General features: G+C 50.8%; 1 protein-coding gene across 1 annotated transcript; it reads right to left on the bottom strand.

The window, feature by feature from the left end:
* Nucleotides 1-526: 526 nt before the first annotated feature.
* Nucleotides 527-14,322, bottom strand: Drg2 (developmentally regulated GTP binding protein 2). The gene is made up of 13 exons (XM_028856514.2): nucleotides 14,138-14,322; nucleotides 12,303-12,463; nucleotides 9,547-9,636; nucleotides 8,976-9,036; nucleotides 8,188-8,278; nucleotides 7,697-7,769; nucleotides 7,490-7,580; nucleotides 6,807-6,904; nucleotides 6,384-6,460; nucleotides 5,045-5,133; nucleotides 4,396-4,454; nucleotides 1,455-1,508; nucleotides 527-1,159 (listed from the first exon to the last, which is right to left on the bottom strand). The coding sequence occupies exons 1-13, from the start codon at nucleotides 14,199-14,201 to the stop codon at nucleotides 1,073-1,075; spliced, it is 1,095 nt and encodes a 364-aa protein (XP_028712347.1). The 5' UTR covers nucleotides 14,202-14,322; the 3' UTR covers nucleotides 527-1,072.
* Between the last annotated feature and the right edge of the window lie 8,862 nt (nucleotides 14,323-23,184).

Raw genomic sequence — 23,184 nt, 5'->3', positions numbered from 1 at the left:
AAGGAACAGCCTGGAGAGCAGCAGGCTGGGCTGCAGGCCTGCTCCACATGCTAGTCTGACTCCAGCCTTAGAGCTCTCCCCCTTCCTGACCACACAGAAATTGTGCAATGCACCCCAAAGCCCCACTCTTCAGGCAGCCAAGAGTACTTGTGCACTGTCCACGAAGAGGCGCAGGACCTAGCCAGCACCAGTGGGGCTCTCCATCCTGGCTCGAGTGTCAGCTATCCTGCACTCAGAGAAGCCTTTCTGCTATTCCAACATCCTCAAGAGCTTCCTAAGGACGCTATCTACTCTGGCAGCTGAGCGTGGCCTCTAGAGGAGCCATGGCGAGGGGGGTGGGGCACCCACAGCCTCTGGGCGGTCTTCCTGGGCTGGGCAGAGACTGCCTTCTCCTGGTCACCCAGGCCCAGGCCAGTCCCTCACAGGCCCAAGCTAGACCCACTTCCACTCACAGCCAGGTTCAGTGCTGTCCCACCTGGACCTGGCCAAGCAACAGAAATACAAGTTGCCCTGGTTTGGGCAGGAATCACTTTCATTCTTTTATTTCAGAAAGGAGGGCAGATAGGAGCTTAGAAGGAAGCAGAGCCAGACTGCCAGGTCCCACCCAGGCAGGCGGGGCTGCTCTGAGAGGGGCTCCTAGGGGGAGGCACTTTAGGACACTTTGGCTGGGCCCTGGCTTCCACGAGGGACAGCCCTGTGTTGGGAGGACCTGTGTGAGGTTTCATCCTGAGCCCACTAAGTGCCAGAGTTGCTGTCGGAAGTCTCGGTCTCAGAGACCCAGGCCGGCCTACCCTGAGCCTGGGTCAGCTTGAGTCCTGGCTGGGAGGATGTGGGTAACTAGTTCCTTGAGTGCTCAGATGGACACAGCCTGCAGCAGCTTCCCTAGGAAGCCTATCATAAGAACAGGCTTATAGGAAATGTTCTCAGCAAAGCCCTGGTCCCCAGCCTCGCCTGTCCCAACACTGCTTACTGAAGAAGCTTATGAAAGAGCTGACTTGAGTCCCTTCCTGGGGTTTGTCTGTCCCAGGGGGTCCAAGTCTCCAGGAGCCAAGCCGGCAGGCTGGTGGTGTGACTACTTCTTCACAATCTGGATGACGTCCTCATGCTCCATGGTGTGAGTCAGGCCTACCCGCTGCGGGCTGTACTTGGTGCTGGTACCCTGATGGAAGAGTGCAGAGGGGACATGTCAGTCTCTGGATGGCCAAGGCAGCAGGAAGACAGCAGGGGGTGGGGGGAGGAGAAAGTAGGGGCTCCTGCAGCACAAACCCCGTGGGCCTGGACAGTGAGGTATCCCACTTATTCTTGGAGAGACCTGCTTCCAACTCAGGTTATTCATGGGGTCGGACAGACAGACGTGAGGGTCCCCATGCAGAAGGGCAAAGGTGCTGTCGAGGATGAGCCTAACCCTGGGGCTGTTGGGGCTGGCCTCCCACTCTGCTCCTGCCCAAACTCACCCACACCAAGGCATACTTGAACTGGCTGGCCAGGGACCGATGGATGCGGTGGCACTAGGGGACAGGAAAGTCAGGGAGATGAGGCCTTGCAACTGGGCCAGAGTTTGGCTGTACATAAAAGCTGGGGCTTGTGAGCATCCATCCCACGTGAGGTGCTTCGACAGCCCAGGCCATGAGTAAAGGCAGACCATCGGCCCCACAAGCTCCAGCCCTTGCTCCACCCATGCCCAGCTCTGAGTGGGTCTGAGATCATACCCAGGAGCATTTCTGCAGGCAGTAGCCCTCTGCCTGTCTCTCCTGGACAACTAGACAAACGCTCCCTTAGAAAAGGTCAGGAAGGCGTTCAAAAGACACCCAGAGACCCTTGGAGTCCTAACAGGCCTTCAAGCGTCCTGACTCCGGCTGTGGCCTACAGCATCTTGCACACCACATCCCATTCCTCTCCTGGGTCCAGCCTGTATCCCTCAGTGCTCCTGCGTGGGATGAAGGCCACAGGAAGACCCCGAGGGGCAGCTGGCAATTGCCCCAGAATATGGACTGCTGGTTGCCATGGTGAGCACATGTACAGCATAGCGGAGGTGGCTGTGAATGGACTATGCAACATCCTTCCTCCCCGCTATGTGCTCAGGAATCGTACCGGCCCAGGCCTGCAAGAACTGTTCCTGAACAGACACGGTAAGTCAACTGACCAAGTGGGTGACTGTTAGTACCAAACATAACAACCAATTCCTAACTGTCCCACCTCGAGGATGGAGAGTGAGCACAGCCTAGAGGTCAGCTCGGGCCTACAAATGAGTTTTGAAGCTCAGTTTGGTCTGGTCATCACTTAAAAAAAAAAGAATGCCCCCGGCAGTCTAAAAGCGTAGTTCCGTCACCCCTCATGTCCCCTTGAAACCCGGACGGCCAGTGCTCCTTCTCTGTGGTTTGTCATTACTATGCTGTGTCTGGCAGGCCAGTTGTGGCGCACACTTTTATTCCCAGCACTTGGGAGGCAGAGGCAGGTGGATCTGAGTTCGAGGCCAGCCTGGTCTACAGAGTGAGTTCCAGAACAGCCAGGGCTACACAGGGAAACACTCTCTCAAAAAACCAGCCCCCCTGCCCCGAAAAAAGCAAGTGTACTAGAGATGGAAAGGGCACTCCTCAGAGTCCTCTGCTCCAGGGTTTCTGGCCTCTCACAGACAAGGCCATCAGTGTTCACCCGCAGGGCCAGGGCAGGTGTATCACAAAGGCCCTAGGGGTCTGTTGTCGCCAGAAGAGGGGCCGAGGCATGAAGAGTTGGGAGGGTGTGCAGGTTTGGCTGGCTCTTCTGGTCTCCGCTGTAATGCATGCCTCAGGGTAGGAGCAGGCCTCTTCCTCACAGGGAAGACTTCTCTGAGACAAAGTCCAGGCTCTGAGCAAAGGCCAAAGGTCCTCTCCCACCCTCCGAGTGCCTGTGTCCATTGCTCCTCTTTGTCCCTGCCTCTGGGCCTCTGCATGCCTTTTCCTGACACACACCACACCCTTCTCTTGCTGGCCTGCTCTTCCCACCATATATGGTAAGACCCTATTTACTCAAGGTAAGCAGTTTGGTCCAAAGCAGAGCACGCTCTTCTAGAAGGGCCAGTGCCTGTGTCTGGAGTTCCCAGCAGGGGGCACTACAGTCATGGCTCCAGGAGAGACCGGAGTCAACCCTCCTTAGCCCACGACCGGGAAACCTGGGCCCAGAAGAGGAGGTGACCAGCTTGGTTGTGTGTCCAAGTGCCACACGGCTGGTACCCAGTCGGCTCAGGCTAGCCTTGCCAGTGAGAGGCTGTAAGAGAGGTGCCTACTGGTCTGCCTACCACTGTCTTTCTGAGGGAATGCAGGAAAGGCTGGTTCCCTGCCTCCAGAGACCAGATCCCGAGAATAACAGGGCTGGAGGAAAACAAAACCTAAGAAAAGAACTAGGAACGTGGCTGTGTGGCTGGAGCTACTTAGGGTGTGTGGCAGGCAGTGATTCCAACAGGGAAAGGCACCCAAACCCAGAACTCCCTGCCTGGGATGCTCCTTCAAGTTTGTACTGTCTTAGTTTGGACTCCAGGGCATCTCTGTCCATGCCCTCCAAACTTCTTCCTGAACTACATGTGAGCATACCACAGCCCATGACCCCCACATAACTGCTGAGCTCTGGGGACAGGGGGCTGACATCTGCTAAGCTCTGGTAAGACCAGGGCTGCTGCCAGGCAGTGGTAACACACATTTTTAATGCCAGCACTTGCAAGACAGAGGCAGGTGGATCTCTGTGAGTTCAAGGCAAGCCAGGTCTACGAAGAAGTTCCAGGATAGGCTCCAAGGCTACACAGAGAAACTCTGTCTTAAAAAGACCAAAAAGAAAACCAAAAAACAAAAAACAAAAAAAGCCAGGGCTACCATCTTTGGTGCTGTTGATGTTCAATGAACTCATGCAAGGGCAGGAAGCAGCCATGGCCATCCTGGACTCAGGCAGTTGGGGACCAAAGCAGAATAGCTGGGCCTCAGGAGCCCTTGGGGACTGAATGGTGGTCACGGGAGGGGGGAACTCTGAGCAGTGGCTCTGCTGCCAGGTGGGGGGAAGAAACTGGTTGAACGGTCTTTCCCAGGCTTAGCTCCATATACACTAGAGAACCTGGAACCTAACAGCGAGGGTGAAGGGGAACAGCTCTCCACCGACAGCCCAAACCCCCCTGCAGCATCGGATGAAGAGACAATGAGCCTTTTCAATGTGACCTTAGCCACCCAGCAGTTGTTACCTCACCCTACAGGACAGGAAGTAAGACCCCCCACTGCCACCCCCACGGCCCATGTCACCGGAGGAACCTATCTCAGTGTCCAACACCCAGGTAAGGCGAGGCAAGCCTGCCCTACCCCACCTCTCCCTACTCTGGCCGGAACAAACAGCTCAGAGGCCTCGTTATTCGGTCCCTTCAGACAGGCTTCAACTTACCACGTGTTCAACAGAGGCCCCTTTCCGGAGAATGATGGCGTCTGAGAAGTCTGGTCTCTCTGTAGGGAGATGGAGGCACGTCAACCAGTCTCTGCCTGTGCTGGATTGGGCTTCCTTACAACAGGGCCCTGGCTGCAGAGACCCTTTCCAGTTCCCAGGTCCCCTCCTTGCTCCTTGCTATCTGACCCACCTGCAGCATGGCACCTTGTGCTATGCCACCTGTCACTCACTCCAGAACCCAGAGAGTGGAATAGGTGGAGTGGGAGAATGGGCAGGGGGCGTGGGTGCTGAAGTCTAGGTGGGAAGCTACAGCTTTTCCTAGCTTACAAGGGCAGGATGATTCCTACAAGCTGCCCCAAGCTCAGGTAAGCTGGGCCATATGAGCACGAGTGTTCCGGGATGAAGACAGAGCAGGGAACCCACCCAGGGGCCTGCTACTGTGGAGGGAATGCAAGAAAACAGGACTGCTGTGGCCAGTGGGGACCGGGTGCAGCTTCTAGACCAGCTACCCGCAGCTAGTATCTCTGCCACATGGGCGTGCTCTAACAGACAAACGGGCACGGAGACCTCTGGGTGGCACAAGCAGGCTGGTAGCCCTGGGAAAGTTGGGGGAGGCCCAGTCATTTCCGAGCTGTTGTCCTCGACTTACGCCCTCTCTTCTTGGTGTAAATGCAGGTGAGGGCCAGGTACTCCCAAAGCATTTCCAGAAGGTAGTCCAGGTTCAGCTTCATGCCGCAGCTGCAGGGAAGGTAGTGTCAGGCAGATGGGTTCCGAGGCTCAGAGGCCACAGTCTACTGCTGGAGAGTACTACCAAGGCCAATGTGGCCCTGCCATCACCGCCGGGAACAAGCAGGTTATCATGATGGCAGCTGTGCCTTTGGTTACCCGGCATCATGACTAATAGAACTTAGCATCCCCTGTGGATCACTCTGGTTGAAATAGGGAGTCCATGGTATCTGCTTTAGGGACAGAGGCCTGCTGTATTGGGACTGTGGGCATGCTCATCCTCCCCTAAAGAGGACAGATATATTGCTAACGGTCCAGGGCCACCCATAGGTATTTCAGAATACAGAGGGGAGAACCCAGGTTTTGGGACAGCCAGACCCAGGTGGCCCCGAGTGCAGCATGCTAAGCACAAGCAGGGAGGTGTCGACCTCCCATGCCAAGGATGAGTATGTCCTAGGCAGCCCAAGTATCTGGGAGGCAGCAGGAGGGATGCTCTTTGCAGCAGCTGCTGTGTCTAGGAGGCAACCCTCAGCCGTCACTTGCTCCCACAGGCCAGGCCCTTGGGGAGCAGTCAGAACACTTGGTTTGATTGAGGGAGGCAAAGAAGCAGAGGACTTAGTATAAACCCCCTGAAGAGGAGCCCCCTGCAGGGTGGCATTGGGAGATGAGCCAGTGACTGCTAGCCAGTCACCTGTGCCCTAGTCAATAAAGAAGGGCAGGGAGTGGTGGCCAAGGTGGACTTCACCCACCTGGAGTTGAGTTTCCTGATAGCACACATCTCCCAACACAGGTGGTCATACCCAGCTTTCTAGGAACTGTACTCACTACAAAGCTTTATAACCCTTTAGCCTTGCTGTTGTTTTTCAATCGGCGCCTGCCAGACATGACAGAACACTGTCTCCAGCAGCTATGGGAGCCCTTCCTGCAACTCCTAGGCTGCGAACTATCCCCTGGGAGGAGATGCTAGCTTATGTGAACTCACACGAGCTAGAGGGTCGAGCTCTTCCAAGCTGAGCTGGCCAGCCAGCAGGCCTGTCTCCAGTGATTAGAACACTCAGAAAGAAGGGGCATGGTGGTGCCTGTCTTTAATCCCTGTACTAGGGAGGCAGAGGCAGGAGGATCTCTGTGAGTGTAAGGCCAGTCTGCTCTACACAGTGAGCCCTAAGACAGCCAGGGCTATGTAGAAAGGCTGCTTCAAGATAAACACACAAGCAACCAACACTCAGAATGGACAGCAGAGGGTCAGGAAGCCATTTTCTTACCTGATAACTACACTGTTGGGTTTTCTGGCTAGCCGGTCTACTTCTTCCATGGAGATCTGGTCGATTTTGTTATACACCTGGGATCGGACAGTTGGAGGTGGGCGGTGGAGGCGCAGTCAGGCCAGGGCCAGGGCCTCAAATGTTGCACCTGCCCATGGGCTACTCCCCTCAATGTCTCTGGCTGGAGAAGACACCCCCCACCCCCACCCCCGCAAAAGAGAGGGACTAGGTGGGCTGGAACCCTGGTTCTAAGCTCTCTATGCCTCTAGACTCCAGCAGCCACTGAGGCAGGGGAGGTGGGCTGGGAGAGTTCTAGGTCTCAGCTCCTCTCAGCAGACTGCTGAGGTCAGTGGGAACAGTGGTAGGTAGCCTGGGCCAGGGTGGCCCTTCCTCACAGGCAGCCTGGGCCACCACACCACTTACGTATAGGCAGGGCATATACACCCGGTTGCCCACAATCACATCAATGAATTCATCTGGAGAGCAGTCTTCTCGGAAGAGTACTTCGGCATTGAAGATCTCTGAGTAGCTCAGATTAAGGACAAGCTGTGTATTGGTGTCCCCATGTGTCTTTTAGCGCGGAGCCAAGCAATAAAATGTCCTGGCCACAGGGACCTGGTCACAATCTGCTCGAGTTCAACCAGCTCTGAAGGCTTGAGGAAATCTCTCACTTCTATTCCCTAAACCACAAACTATGAAAAAACAACTCAAGAGCTGACCTCAACTTTTGCTGTCAGGGTGAAACAGCACCTGGAACCCCAAGATGCTGCCCAGGAGCACCATGCGAAGGCTGGTAGTGCCATCCCGCCCCTGCTTGGTCTGACTCATTGCTATCTCTCGCCTCTGGGGCCCTGCTCATCCTCTAGCACCCACTAACAGGTGCATTCATAGCTGGTGCTGCTTCTCCAACCCAGAGACCCCCCCAGTTCTCAGGACAGTTTCCCAGAACATTTTGTCTTTCTTCTAGATGTCAACTGGCCACCCAATGAACATCCAATGAAGCGCCGGGAAGCCAAACGTCAGTGTGTGGCTGGGGCTGAGCCCTGACAGCTGCCCCCAGGCTGGGAGCCCCGCCCCTAGCCCCGCCCCCTAGCCCGGAAGGATACTGTACTCATGCAGGATGAGCTGCACCAGCTTCTCGGAGCACTGTGTCAGTGTGACCGTGGAGTTAAAGGAGATGCCGCCACCTTTCTTGGGCTGAAGAGGAGAGAGGCAGGGAAGGCTGCTGCTGAGGGGGCAGCCAGGTCAGCGGTCCGTCCCCTGCTGAGGGCCAGGCAGTCCCCAAGCTGCCCCTGGGTAGAGTCTGGACATACCTTGAAGTAGATGTTGGGCTTGTGCTTGTTCAGGCGAATACCCACAGACTCCAGCTCCTTCTCCAGCAGGGACCTAGGCAAAACCTGCGCCTTCAACGGCTGCTTCCAACAGGCCACGTAGCTTCCCCATGGCCCAGGCAGCACTGCTCGCCCATAGAGAAGCCAGCTCCCTCCCCTAACCCCTTCCCTAGCCATCCAACAGCCCAGAATTGTGGTGGAGCTTCTAAAGTGGAGGCTAGACCGTGCCTTCATGGGTACCTAGAGGAGGGGGAGGAGCTCCAAGGGGCCCACTGCTAGGGGCAGGCTGGTGCGCCCCTCTGGAAGCAGGGGAGGGAAATAACCAAGGCTAGGCTGTGCCCCGTGTACCCGGAGCTGGACACCACCTAGAGAGGACATCTAGGCCCGGTGGTGCCGGTTAGACACAGACCACTTGGCCAGAGCCACATGGGACCCTCACTGGCCCTATGGGTCCCCTGCCCTGCTGCACAGACCTCTGCACATCTCCCTTGGTGGCATCCAGCATCATGACGACGACATCAGCTGTGCGAGCTACAGCAATCACCTGCCGGCCACGGCCTCGCCCTGGACAGGTAGAGGGGAGGGTGTGCCTCAATAAGGTCTAAGGCCCAGGCAAGATGTAGGACAATGTGCCTATGCAGCCTGAAACACCTTAGGCTCCGGGCCCTCACAGACCCTCACTGTTCCTATTACATTCCATCCTGTGTCATGACTTTCCTGGCATTTGGGGAAGAGTCCATGAGCTGTTCACTCACGGAGGCTGGCTTTATTGATTTATATTCTTTGAGACAAGGGCTCACTTATATAGCCTAGGCTGGTCTTGAACTCATGATCTTCCTGCCTCAGCCTCCTGAGTGTTGGGAATACATATGTGTACCACCTTAGCCCAGCTAAGGTTGGTTCTAGAAGTCACCACCTTAAGCCGAATGACGGGTGATAATGATCTTCCTCCCCTTTCTGTGGTAGGCCCAGCCAGGCTTTATGAACACTTGTTCATTTATTCCTTAACACAGCTGTGAATTCGGTATGACTATGCCCATTTTAAAGATAAGGAGACTATGGCTTGGGTTATATACATTCAACCACTGGACCAAGATCATAAAGTGAATATGGCACCAACATCTGAATTGTAGCCTGTCCTGTCTGGAAAGCAAGGGTCCCAGGACTAGGGATCCAAAGGTGATCTCCATGACACCCCCTCCATCTCAACACTCAGTGGCAGAGCTCCAACCTGCCTCCCACCCGCCTGCCCTGCTCCCACCTTGTGCTGCTCCTTCAATGATTCCAGGAAGGTCCAGGAGCTGGATGTTGGCACCTTTGTACTAGGAAGCAGAAGAGAAGGGTGAGGCAAGGCTGGGCCACTGTGGCTAGGAGCCTGCCTGGGCCTAGGCTCCTATAAGGGAACCACAGCCGGTCCCAACTGTGGCCAAGTCCGGGCCTCGTCACCTCAGCCTCGAATAGATCACCACCTAAGCGCTGGAGCTGCCTGGGAAGGCCCACTGAACACATCGCTGAGTAATCAATACATCATTTGGAGACACAAGGCTCCAACATCTGCTACCCATGCAAGCACTTTACAGGGAGATCAAGAACCAACCAGCCAGCAATCAGGGACCAGAGCTGGATGTGTAGGGGGCAGAGAACAGAGGGGCCCCAGTCAGAGCTGCCATATATGGGCCAGATATACTGGGACAGCCAGGGTTCTAGGCCAGCCAGATACTTCTCAGGGTGTCCCCACATAGGGCAGCCCCCTCAGCTCGCAGACAGTGAGCACTCCCAAGTGCAAACACAAGCACACCTCTTTTAGGCGGGGCCTGGGGCCCTCCACTTACTTCAATGACCCCGGGGATGCACGTCAGCGTGGTGAACTCGTAGGACGCGGCTTCGCTGGCTGTTGAGGTCATCAGACTCAAGAAGGTGGACTAGGAGAAAAAGGAGGCTATTGCCCTCACAGGTCCTAACTCAGACTCCTGGGCAAGTCCCTGTGGGATGAGGGGCCGCCTGGGTAGACAGAGAAAGTTTCCTTGACCTTAGCCCGGGGACTCGAGTGAGCGCGGAGAGCGATTGCTCAGAGGAGAGCATGGTCTCTAGCCTGCAGACGTGGACTGGCACCAGAGTCCAGGCTCTTTGGAGGCCTCACACCTGTCTCAGGTGAGGGACCTGGTTCCTAAGCTCTCCCTCCCTGTACCAGCAGCCTTTCTCTGGCCCTACTGCCCTAGTGAAGCCAGAATTCTGAGTTTGCTGCTGCTCTGGGGGTGTAGAGGGAGTTTCACACGGGCAGAGAAGCAGGATCTGAGAGCAGCGGCTGCTACCATACCCAGCCCTGACAGTGGAGGCTAATATTGGGTACATTCCTGGTCCTGGGTCAGATGGGCCACCCTGCAAGGCAGGCGGTATCTGCCACAGGACTCACTAGGGACATGGCTTCCTTTCACAGACCCAGCAATTACAGAGGGGCAAACAAAGCCAACAAATGGTGCCCGGCCCACAGCAAGCGCTCCAGGGGACAGTGGCTGCTGCTTATTCCCTTCCTTGGTGCATTGCTTTGTGAAGGATTCGGGAGCGGCCCCCGCTCCTTGTGCAGACCCAGAGAGTGCTTTCAGGCCTGCTTTTGAGCAGCCCTCCCGTGTCCAGCTTTGTTCTGCTCTATTATCTGTATGCCAGTCGTCCTGAGAAAGAGTAAGTCAGCACTCGGGTCTTCGTTTCTACAACTATTTTCCCAAAAAGGGAAGCAGGAGGCCTCCTGGGAGAAATGGCAGATCCGAGACCAGGGCAGGAAGTAGATGAGATCAGACAGGCCTCTGGAGCCAGGCTGGGCTGGAGGAACGTGCTGAAGCAGACAGACAGCTCCAAAGCTAGGACCTCATGCACCGAAGCAGCACTTCACCAAAATGTCAAGAGCATCAAACTGAGCTGGGACTGTGGCTCAGTGGCAGGTGGCTGTTATCTCTAGCACTGAAAGGGGTTAAGAAAAGGGTGGGGGGAGAGCTGGGAAGATGGCTCAGTGATTAAGAGCACTGACTTCTCTTCCAGAGGACCTGGGTTCAATTCCCAGCACTTACATGACAGCTCACAACTGTCTGTAACTCCATTTCCAGGAGACCTGACACCCTCATACAAACATACATGCAGGCAAAAACACCAATGCACATGAAATTAAAAAAAAAAAAAAAAAAAGGCTAGGGAAATTGCTGAATCAGTAAAGTGTGGCAAACCTGAGTTTGACTCCCCAGCACCCATGTAAAGAAGCCAGGTATGGTCCTATAACCTCAGCATTGGGAGGTGTGTGTGTGTGTGTGGGGGGGGGGGCTGGTAGAGGCAGGGGAATCCCTGGGGTTGGGTCAGGAAGCCTAGCCTAGGCTGGACCTTGGCAAGGTCCAGGTCAGTGAGAGATCCTGTCTTAAAAGACAAGGTGGGAAACCTGAGAAATGACACTTGACATTGTCCTAACCTCCACCTGTGCACACATACATGTGTAAAATAAAACTAAAAATCAGGACCAGACACGCTGGGGCAGAATTTTAATCCCAGCACTCAGGAGGCAGAAGCAGGTGGATCTCTGTGAGTTTGAGGCCAGCCTGGTCTACAGAGCCAGTTCTAGGCTAGGCAGAGCTACATAGTAAGACCTGTCTCAAAACAACAGGAAAACAAAAAGTAAAAATCAAAGTATGCTGAGGCTGCCTAGAATTAGGGAGTCATGACAAGTGGACATGATGGGGGATCTAGGTTGGTAGGAGAAGTGAAGGAGATCTGAATTGAAGTATGGGCACAATGACAACTGCTTGACATTGATACATGAGTTATAACCAGGGTGTTGTCCTTATGTAACAATGTTACCAATAAAGAACCCCGTGGTATGGACTGTGGGAATGATGGAATACGGGAATTCTATGTAACAAAAAAATCCAAGATCATTCTAGTATTAAAAACATATTGGCTAGTGAAATGGCTCATGGCTCAGCAGATAAAAAGTACTTGCCACTAAGCCTGACAACCTGGGTTCTACCCTAAGGACCCTGTCCCCTGATCTCCAACATGGCATGTGCCCTCCCCCACCCCAATCAATCTTTTTTTTTAAAGATTTATTTATTTATTATGTATACAGTGTTTCTGTCTGCATGCATGCCTGCATGCCAGAAGAGGGCACCCGATCTGATTTTAGATGGGTGTAAGCCACCATGTGGTTGCTGGGAATTAAACTCGGGACCTCTGGAAGAACAGCTAGTGCTCTTAATCTCTGAGCCACCTCTCCAGCCCCCAAATCCATCTTAAAATGAATTAAAACCTTATTTACCCTGGCAATCAAGCTTATTTAATCTTACTTCCCACATAAAATAAAAGTCAATATGGACACGACATTAAACTAAGCCACTTTCCAGAAGCTTTCTAGAAAACTCCACAGTGACTCCATCACTTCACGTGTGTCATTGGCTGAGTTGGAAGGCCAATTATTCCTGCTAAGAAGTGGGAAGAATGGCCTGTAAGTCAGGGTGTCAGTGAGGTGAGGCGTTGAGGGGAGGTGAGGATGGTCATGCGGTTAGGTGACCCTCTATTGTTCTCCCCAAGGTCCATGTGGACCATCACTGACCTTACCCACAGAGGGAAAGCCAATCAGGGCCACTCGGGCATCGCCTGACTTCATGACATCAAAGCCCTCTCCTTTGGATGAGGCTGATTTGGATGGTTCCAGGAGCTGGGCACGATACTTGGCCAGTTTTGCTTTCAGCAGGCCCAGGTGGTACTCGGTGGCTGAAGGATGTAAATCAAGGCAGAAATAAGAATCAGGATCTTCACCTAATGGGTCAGATGTGGACCCACACAGGGTCAAGTGCTAACTAAGAACATCAAGCCCAGACAACAGTCACCTCAAGGAGACCAGAAGAGCCACCTTCTGCTTCAAAGGCCCCCTTTGAATCTCTCACTGGGACCTCAGCACTTATGACAGTGGGTAAAGATCATAAGTGGGTAGCACTAATGGTAACTGGGGCAAAAAAAAAAAAAAAAAAAAGGTTACAAGGCTGTTTTCTGCTCACTCTGATGCTTTAGTCTTTACTGGCAGCTGCCCTAAAGATTATGAGGCAATTCTGAACAGCTAGGAAGTCCCTGGATCCTTCATGACTTGTCACATCCCAAAGACGTCCAGAGAATTCCATGGATGCACCACTGTGTGCAGGAAGGGGACACCGTGGCACAGACAAATTCACCATGCTGAGATGCACCTCTGAGAGAACCCAGGCGGCCACACACCTCCCTGCATTAATGTGTCCATCTCTGTACCCCCAGGCTGAGGTATGGGTATCTTGTGCTTTGTTCTGACTTCCTGCATCCTGACAGCACCCAGCATTCATGAAGGGAAAAACATACTTTTTCACCGTAAATGGCTTCCCTTTTCTTCCTCCTTTATAGTATTTTTAGGGTACCACACTGTTTTCAAATTCTGGGGGCAAATAGGTCACATTATTGAAAAGGAATTCTATTTCCAGTGCTACAAAATCTTCATAACGAAGGGGATATGTCTGAGGCTGAGAACCAAGACCTCACCTGTCCTGCCTGTTTCTTCCACCCTTCTCTGACCATCTGCTACTCCCCAATACATTACAGAACTGAACAAATTGACCCCGTCCTTGCCTCAGGACCTACGAACCTGTTGCTGCCTGATCAATCCCACCTGGCCATTACTGGCTAGAAAAGTCACTTAGCCTGTCCATCAGTTTATTATCTGCAAAATAGGGATGAGAGCAGTACTAACTCCTTTATCATATTTCTGCAAGATTCAGAAAAGCACCCAAGAACACTCCTGGGCAATTCCATCTCCTCTTTCACTGATCTCCAATCCTTACAGTTTGAGGTTCAGATTTGCTGCTTCCTTAATGCTGTATATCTGGGATGGTTTATTTTAAATATTAAGTGCTCACTCTGTGGCAAGGGCTTTGCACATGTGAATTACAAAAGAGCAGGAATTATCCCCATCTATAGATGAGGACATCGGGTGACATGACTTTACAAGGTTTCGTAGCAAGTACCTGGTGGACAAATTCTCTAGTCCCTATTTCCTCGACACTACCTCACTGGAGCCTGCCTGTCTGCCGGGGCAAGCTGTTTTGTGAGAGGTCTTCTTGCCCTTCGCAGCATGAAGGCCCGGCAGCTGGGAGCCTAGGGCAAATTCCCCAGCATTGCCTTTCTGGATCACCGGCTTATTGTGTGCGCTGAGATTTTCCTACTCGACCACCGAGTCCAGCACAGACCAGATCTGTCAAGAACCTGAAACCACATCGCGGCATGGGCCCCACTCCCGCCTCATGCACGCCTGGGCACTTTTCTGGCGTTTCTCCGGCCTCCGAAGCGGCTCCAGCTGGTCCCTCATTTTACAGACAAGAAAAACGAGGAGGGTAGAAAGGGAGACCCCTCCGATCCCGCCCTCACCCTTGTTCTTCTGCGTCCGAGCGATCTCCTTCTCGATCTCCGAGATTTTCTCCAAGATCCCCATAGTTGCAGCTTCGGCGGAGATCCACGCTGCCTATAGCTTACAGAGCTGGGAACTGAGGTCTGACGCCGGAGGCAAAGCAGCCAGAATCAGGAAGCGCATCGAGAACGGAGTCCTCCTGAGCGCCCGGTGCTGCGAGATTAGGAGTCCGGGCAGACCACGTGGAGAGCAGAAACTATTCGTTCCTCTCTCGTGGAGGTGCGATGTGCCAGGACGCAGCCAGGTCTCCACTTTGGCCCAGTAGGGCCAGACCCACAAGAACGAGTTTGCAAGGCAGAGAGGGAAACCTGAGGTAGTGAATCGTGAACCTGGATCCTCTTTACTCTTTGATAGTGACGGAAAAGGAGCTGGGCAGAAAGTCTTATGACTCCATTTTGTAAAGGCGTTAAAAGAGAACCGCTGGGGTCTAGCCTGCTGGGGTAGCCTGTAATACTTAAGACACTGGGGCATGAAGATTGCTGCTAATTTGAGGTCAGCTGGGTTGCACAGCTAGTATCAGTCTCAGTAAGAAAGCAAACAAACAAGCCAGGCGGTGGTGGCGCACGCCTGTAATCTCAGCACTCGGGAGGCAGAGGCAGGTGGATCTCTGTGAGTTCGAGGCCAGCCTGGTCTACAGAGCTAGTCCAGGAAGGCTCCAAAGCTACAGAGAAACCCTGTCTCGAAAAAACCAAAACCCAAAAAACAAACAAACAAACAAAAAACCCAAACAACCCCCCCAAAAGAAAAGAAAAGAAAAGAAAAGAAAAGAAAAGAAAAGAAAAGAAAAAGAAAGCAAACAAACAAAAAAATAAAAATGGGGCTGGAGAGATGGCTCAGTTTTAAGAGCATTTATTGCTAACCTTGGTTTGGGGTATTGTGGTTTTTGGTTTTTTTTTTTTTTAGTTTTATTTAATTTTAAAATTATATATATTCTTTTTATGTGTGTTTTGCTTGCATGTATGTTTGTACACCATGTGCATGCTTGGTGCCAGTGGAGGTCAGAACAGCAGATCCTCTGGAACTATAGTTACAGATGACGGTAAACAACCATGTGGGTTCTGGGAATTGAACCAGTCCTCTTCAAGAGCAAAGTGCATGGGCTCACCATTCTCACATTGCATTTTCCAAATCGAAATGGCAAATTATGCAGTTTTAAATCAAGATACACAGGCTATTGAAAGACAGTGCCAAGACCAAATGAAACTCTGGCTGTAAACTCCGGGTCTACTGACCCTCAGAGTAATGTAGTAGTCGAGTATGATGCTTCTACCATAGATTTAAGTATGTATCATACTTAAGTACCATAGCTGTGTATGATGTTTTGGGTAGTATCAAAAGATGATGGAGCATTTTGGAAGCTGGGTTGGTCCATGCAGATGAGGAGGCCTGAGGAGCCCAGGCCCAAGTCTCCAAGTCCCTTTTGCTTCAAATTTCCTTTTTTAAAAATCAGAATACAAAATAACGTGTTACATTATAACATTTTAAAAGACTTATTTTCTGTGTATGAGTGTTTTGCTTGCTTGTACATGTGTACCTGCATGCCTGGTGCCTGCAGAGGTCAGAAGAGGGCATTAAATTGCCTGGAACCGGAGGGATGGTTGTGAGCCACCTATGAGTCCTGAGTCAAACCGGGGTCCTCTGCAAGTGCAAGTGCTTCTAACCACTGAGCCATTTCTCCAGCCCCATAACATTTCCATTCATATAGCTGTGTCTTCTCTTCGTCCCTACCCTAACCCCTTCCTTCCAACTGCTTCCTGATGTGCCTGCATTACCACGACCTTGTGCCTACAGAAGTAAGTGCAGTTGGACTTCACAGTTGGAGAAAATGTCTCACTTTCCAAGAGTGCTAACATCGTCTCTGCTGTCTGCTTTCATGACAATCCCATGGTCCTTAGGTTTTGGGGTTTTTTTGTTTGTTGTTGTTTTGTTTTTTTTTTAATTTGTTTTGTTTTTGCTATTTGCTTGAGAACTGGGCCTACACCAAGTCAAAGGAGAGGCAGCTAGCCTTTCTTTTGAAGATCTGAATCCTTCCAACCCCAACCCAGGAAGCCAGCCATGATTCCTGCTGTCCATGCAGCTCATAGTTCTATGGAGATGGGGTTGGTTTGCATAGGGAGAGGTCACTGCTACTCTGTGTAGATGTTTGACTTGTCCATCAAAAAGATACTGCCGGCAATGTGAAAAGCACTGGAGGAAACTGTAGAGCCGACAAAGAGTTAACATTCAGAATATAGTAAGGTCTACAATTCAACAACATAACAATCCCACTAAAAGCTGGACAAAGGACTTAAACAGTCTCCAAAGAAGAGACACAGGTGCAATGACACACGGACAGGCCCCCAGGCAGCAGGGGCAGGAAAATCTATACCTGGGTGAGAAGCTTCTCACCCACTGGGTTGGCTGCTATGAAACACCAAAATATGAAACAAATAGACACTGCATGTGGGTGTAGAGAAGTTGAAATAGCAACAGCTAAAATGTTAAATAGGCTCTTAGACATATGTCCCAGACTATCTTCAAATTCACTATGTAGTAGAAGATGACCCTTTAATTGTGATTGTTTGGTCTTCACCTCCCAAGTGCTGTGATTACAGTCTGTGTTTCCTCATCTGGTTAACATGGTGCTGGGGATGGAACCCAAGGCTTGTGATTATGGTATCAACCAAGTCATACCCCAGTCTCATGTAAAATGTATTTGATTCAGCAAAGGCCTCTTGATATATGGTTTTCAGGAAACCACCACCACCTCCACATGGAAAACAAACCAAGGGTACACTTCTAGGTTACCTTCAGTTTGAGGACACCCTCTTCATCTTTGCTCCCGATGTGGCAGAGCCACAAATTCCCTGTCATATAGGCTTAGCTTTCTCTCCTCAGCACACTACCTGCTCTTTGCTATTACTCTTCTGTTGCTCTCCACGGGGTCAGAAGCAGGTCAGTGGTCTCTGACTTTCTAGAATCAGCTTCTGCAATGCCTGCCTGCCTCCCTCCCCATCTGCTCATGTCACTTTTACCCATTCTTCCTCCCAATCCATGAGTTTTTAATGCTTGGAATCTTGGAGCTTAATTCCCAGTCACCTATATTCCTTAGTGATCTTGTCCTGTCTCCAGGTTTTAGTGTCCCATATGGGTACTGACAAGACACCAGTGTTCTCCTGCCCAGATAAGTCTGGTGAGTTCTCTTGCACTGCACACATCTGCCAACACTTGAAAGTCTAGTCCACAATGAAACACCTGTTCTTGACTGCAGGCCTCTTGCAGCTGTGACGGTGTGTGTGTGTGTGTGTGTGTGTGTGTGTGTGTGTGTGTGTGTGTGTATGCATGTCGAGGCCAGAGGACATGGATTGGAACTTGTCAAATAGGTTAGGCTGGCTGACCAGTGAGTCCCCTGCCCTCCCCCCTCCCTGGGATCTGCTCACCCCCCCCCCCCAGCACCGCAACCACAAGCATGTGCCACCATTCCTGTTTTTTTTTTTTTTTTTTTTTTTGAGACAGGTCTCACTATGTAAACAGCCGCACTTCACACTAGCATCACCCCTGCCCTTCCCTCCACTACTTACTTCCCCACTGGTTTCTGCCTCATGACCTCTGTGTGGGCCGTTTCCTCTGGAAAGCTCATGCCATACATCAGTCTGGCTCCATCTCTTTGTTTCAGGTTTTTGTTCAAAGGCCATTCAAATATCACCTGCTTAATAAGGCTCCGACTGACCATATCCTGAAAAATTGCATCCATACCCCGCTCCAGCTGGTACCATCAGTTTTCTTTGCCCTGCCTTTTCCTGTCCTCCGATGTTTCTCACTTACCATTACCCTCTCGTGATAGACCTCCCTCAGCATGGCTATTGTTCCGTATGTGTTGTGCAGACCAAAGGCATGCTTGGACTCTCCACTCTGCTGAATCACTGATGCAGTCTGAACTCAATACAGTGGTTGTCATGTGTTTAGTGCTCAGAAGAACCAGCCAAAGCAGGAGAGCCTTAGGACAGGACCTGGGATGCAAGGAGCTCTATTCCTTCTCCTGGAGCCTTCCACTTCTGATGAGTGGACACTTTGTATGACTCTAGTCACACACAGGGCAAGGTCCCCAGGCTGGTGTTGCCCAGTGCTATTCTTTTTCTGTACTAGGGATGAATGTGTTTATGTAGGTGAGTGTGGTGTATGTGTGTGTAGGGGCCAGAGGCTGACATCAGGTGTCTTTTTCACTCTCCACTTTTAAACCATTTTTGATTATTTTATTTTGTGGTGGAGTGTGATGTGTGGAGGTGAAAGAGCAACTTTTGGGAGTCAGCTCTCTCATCATGGAGGTTCTGGAGATCTAACTCAAGATGGTCATGCTTGGCACAAACACCTTTACTCACCCATCTCCTTGGCTTTCCACTTTATTATTATTATTATTATTATTATTATTATTATTATTTATTAAAAGTCTCTCATTGAAACTGGAGCATGTTGTGGCAGGCAGTGGTGGCACATGCCTTTAATCCTAGCACTGGGAAGGCAGAAGTAGGTGGATCTCTGAGTTTGAGGCCAGCCCAGTCTACAGAGTGAGTTCCAAGACAACTAGGACTAAACAGAGAAACCCTGTCTCAAGAAAACAAAAAAAGATGCTGGGCGGTGGTGGTGGTGGTGGTGGTGGTGGTGGTGGTGGCGCACGCCTTTAATCCCAGCACTTGGGAGGCAGAGCCAGGTGGATCCTTGTGAGTTTGAGGCCAGCCTGGTCTACAGAGTGAGATCCAGGACAGGCACAAAGCTACACAGAGAAAACCAGTCTTGAAAAACGGAAAAAAAAAAAAAAAAAAGAAAAAAGAAAAAAGAAAAGAAAGAGGGAGGAGGAGGAAGAGGAAGAAAAGGAAGAGGGAGAGAAAGAGGAGTAAGAAGAAAAGGGGAGAAGAGGAAGAGAAGAGGAAGGGGAGGGGGAGGGGAGAAGAGGGGAGGGGGGAGGAGGGGAGGAGGGGGAGGACTGGCTGGTTAGCAAGCCCGCAGGATCCTTGTGTCTCCACCTACCCAGTGCTGCGATTACAGGTGCATGCTGGTTTTATGTGGGTGCTGAGGATCTGACTCAAGTCACCATGCTCCTATGCCACCTTTACTGACAGAGCCTTCTATCTCCCGGTGCCCTGTGTCCCAGTGCTACTCTGAGGTTTCACTACCAGAAGCCTGGATGGTTTCCACCACAAGTCTGCATTTAATACTCTAACATCCTAAGCCCTGGAGCAGTGGTTTTCAACCTTCCTAATGCTGTGACCTTTTAATACAGTTCCTCGTGTTGTGGTGATCCCCAACCATAAAATTATTTTCATTGCTACTTTATAACGATAATTTTGTTACTGTTACGAATCATACTGTAAATATCTGATATGCAAGATATCTGATGTGTGACCCCAGTGAAAGGGCCCGCAGGTTGAGAACCGTTGCTCTAGAGCCTTTCTCATTTTCAGTGGGACTCACACCATCATTCAAAAACTTTGCTGCACGTCAGAGTTATGCTGGGAGCTTCAGGAACACTAACAGGTTGCATTCAGCCCAACACAGTGCTGTTGGACTTGAGAATTTAATCTCTAGAAGACAAGGTCTCATTATAATGACTAAGCTGGTTTTGAACGTGTGGGCTCATGATCTTCCTGCCTCAGCACCCCAGCAGCTAGGGCTAGGGGTGCACCCAGCTGCCCAGTTTGACATAAGGAGTTAGACTGAACCCTAGAGTGGCATGCAGCCAGGTTTGAGCAGCACCGCTTCATCATGCCAGTTAGAGAAGCCGTGGCGGAATGAAGCTGAGACAACAGAAGGGGATATGGATTCCCAGCAACCACATGGTGGCTCACAATCACCTGTAGTGAGATCTGGTGCCCTCTTCTGTCATGCAGGCATATATGTAGGCACACTGTATACATAATAAAAAAAAAATCTTTAAAAAGAACTTGAATTTAGAATATACTTTTCTACGAATGAGAAGCTTTTTATGTTTTCCTGCTATGTACAAATAAGGGGAGTTTCAACCTTGAGATGTTTTTGAAGAAAATCTGGACAGAAAGCTGCTCAAGAGCACTCAGTCCCAGACCCTTTGCTTCCGGCATCAAGGTTAGTTGGCTTTTTGTTTGTTTGTTTTTTGTTAAAACTATGTTATTTTATGTGCATGGGTGTTTTGCCTACATGTATGTTTTTGTGCACCACATGTGTGCCTGGTACCTGGAGAGACCAGAAGAGGGTGTTGGATCTGGAATTGGAACTGGAGCTTCAGTTGGTTGTGAGCTGCCATGTGGGTGCTGGGAATCAAACCCGGGTTCTCTGGAAGAGCAGCCGGTGCTCTTAACTGCTGAGTCATCTCTCCAGCTCCTTTTCCTTCGGGTTGGAGGCAATGGAGATGGACCGTTGGGCCTCAGACTTCTGCCCCAGTTGCCCAATTCACTCCCGCACAACACCTATGCCTTCCTTCTCAGGGGTGCTTGGCGGTGAGTCAGGGTACCTGCCTGCCCTTTCCCTTTTGTCTTTCATTTGCACCTACACTTAGCAGAATTCCCACACATTCTGTTGTTCTTAAGGCCTCATACCAGGGCAGACATAAGGTAAAATTTGGATATTTAAGAACTGAAGCCAGGCAGTGGTGGTACACGCCTTTAATCCCAGCACTTGGGAGGCAAGAGCAGGCGGATCTCTGAGCTCAAGGCCAAACTGGTCTACAGAGTGAGTTCCAGGACGGCCAGGGCTACACAGAGAGACCCTGTCTTGAAACACAAAACAAAACAACAACAACAAAAAGAATTGAGATATGCAGGGCAGAAAAGATGACTCAGTGGTTAAGAGCACCCTTGCAAAAACAAAAAAAGCTGGACAGTGGTGGCATACACCTTTAATCCCAGCAGGGGGAATGTCTCTGAGTTTGAGACCAGCCTGGTCTACAGAGTGAGTTCCAGGACAGTTGGGTCTACACAGAGAAACTGGTCTTGAAAAACAAACAAACAAAAACCCAACCAAAAAAAAAACACCCAAAACCTGGGTTTGGTTCCCAGGACCCACATGGTGGCTCACAACAACCTGTAACTCCAGTTCCAGATGATCTGATGCCCTCTTTTGACCTCCTCATGACAGGCATGTATGTGGTATACATACATACACACATAAGCTAAAATAAATAATTTTTTAAATTGAGATATAGGTTTAGTGATTAAGAGCCCTTGCTGTCCTTCCAGATGACCTGATTTTGGTTCCTAGTGCCCACATGGGACAGCTCATAACTGCCTGTAATGCCAGCTCCAGGGGCACTAATGCCCTCTTCTGGCCTCCAAGGGCACCGATATACATGTGTATGTACATGCACAGAAAAATTTTTAAATTGAGATACTAGAAAGGTGCTGTGGAGCATGTCTGTAATCCTAGCACTTGAGGATGAGGCAGGAGGATTGCAGGCTGAGACCAGCTTGGCTATACCACAGTGGAACTGTTCCTCCACCCTCTCAAGACCAGGCTGGCCTTGAACTCAGAGGTCCACCTGCCTCCGCCTCCCAAGTACTGGGATTAAAGGCGTATGCCACCACTACCTGGCTTAAAATGGGGATCTTGGGGCTGGAGAGATGGCTCAGAGGTTAAGAGCACTGGCTGCTCTTCCAGAGGTCCTGAGTTCAATTCCCAGCAACCACATGGTGGCTCACAACCATCTATAATGAGATTTGGTGCCCTCTTCTGGCCTGCAGGTCACATGCAGGCAGAACACTGTATAAATAATAATAATAATAAAATAATAAAATAATAATAATAATAATAATAAAAAGATGGGGATCTTGCTTTGTGGCCCATGGCGACCATCAATGTAAATTTCCTTAACATTCCAGTTTAAAAGTTAAATCTCTTAAATATTTGAGACTGTTTCCCAGAAACTCAAATGTTCTGGCCACAGCCTAATGAAGTAATACTGAGTGTCCTGAGTTATGGACTCAGACATGATACAGAAAGTGAGGCCCAGAGCTTGCTGCCAACACCCAGCTTTAGCACACCTTGGTGCAGCCGAAGTGCCCATGCTTTAGGACTATTTCGCTCCCTCGGTAATGTGAGCAGCTGAAGGCAACATTGACTCTATCAGCAGTCCAAACACCACTAGCATCAGAGAGGCTCATCTGCATGCTGCCTCAGTACTGACATGTCGAAAAGACTTCCAGATTTCCAAGGAAGTGCCGAGACTAACAAAATGGAGAGAAGACAAAGGATAGAGTGGCTGGCTAAAAGCTGTCAGAGGGCCTCAGTCTGAAAAGACCGCTGACATCTACTCTATGTTACTCCACTGTACAAAACAGTGACTGTTCTTCAGGCTGGGCATATCCCCTGGAAGACTCAATTTTACCATCAGCTTTTGACTCTGTTGTGAGGGAGGATGACGGCAGCCTCTAGATGGACTCCAAAACAGCACACCCATCCAGTACAGATTAATAAATGAGTTACTCCTGGGAATAAAAGGGGGCCACCCTATATGTTTACTAGGGAGAATTTAAATGGTAGAGGCACACAGGTATCTGAAAATCCTATGGGGGGTTTGGAGAGATAGCTGAGAAGTTAAAAGCACTTGTCTTGAGCCAGATGTGGTGGCACACACCTTTAGTCCCAGCACTCTGGAGACAGAAGCAGTTGAATCTCTGTGAGTTCAAGACCAGCCTGGTCTATAGAGTGAGTTCCAGTACAGCTAGGTCTGTTACACAGAGAAACCCTGTCTCAAAAAAACCAACTAATCAACCAACCAAACACCCCAAAAAACTTGTCTTGCAGAGGACCCAGGTTTGACTGCCAGCACCTACATGGCCTCTTTTTTTTTTCTTTTTTCAAGATAGGGTTTCTCTGTGTAGCTTTGGTGCCTGTCCTGGAACTCACTCTGTAGCCCAGGCTGGCCTCGAACTCACACAGATCCACCTGGCTCTGCCTCCTGCGCCACCACGGCCACCTGGCGTCCCCCATGGTGTCTTACAACCACCTGTACTCCAAAACCACCTGCACCTCCAGTTTGAGGGGAACCCCATAGCTCTTC

The sequence above is a fragment of the Peromyscus leucopus genome, chromosome 8b, assembly GCF_004664715.2.
Source record: "Peromyscus leucopus breed LL Stock chromosome 8b, UCI_PerLeu_2.1, whole genome shotgun sequence".
In the NCBI taxonomy this organism is placed as follows: domain Eukaryota; kingdom Metazoa; phylum Chordata; class Mammalia; order Rodentia; family Cricetidae; genus Peromyscus; species Peromyscus leucopus.
This window is presented reverse-complemented; position numbering and strand designations above follow the sequence as displayed.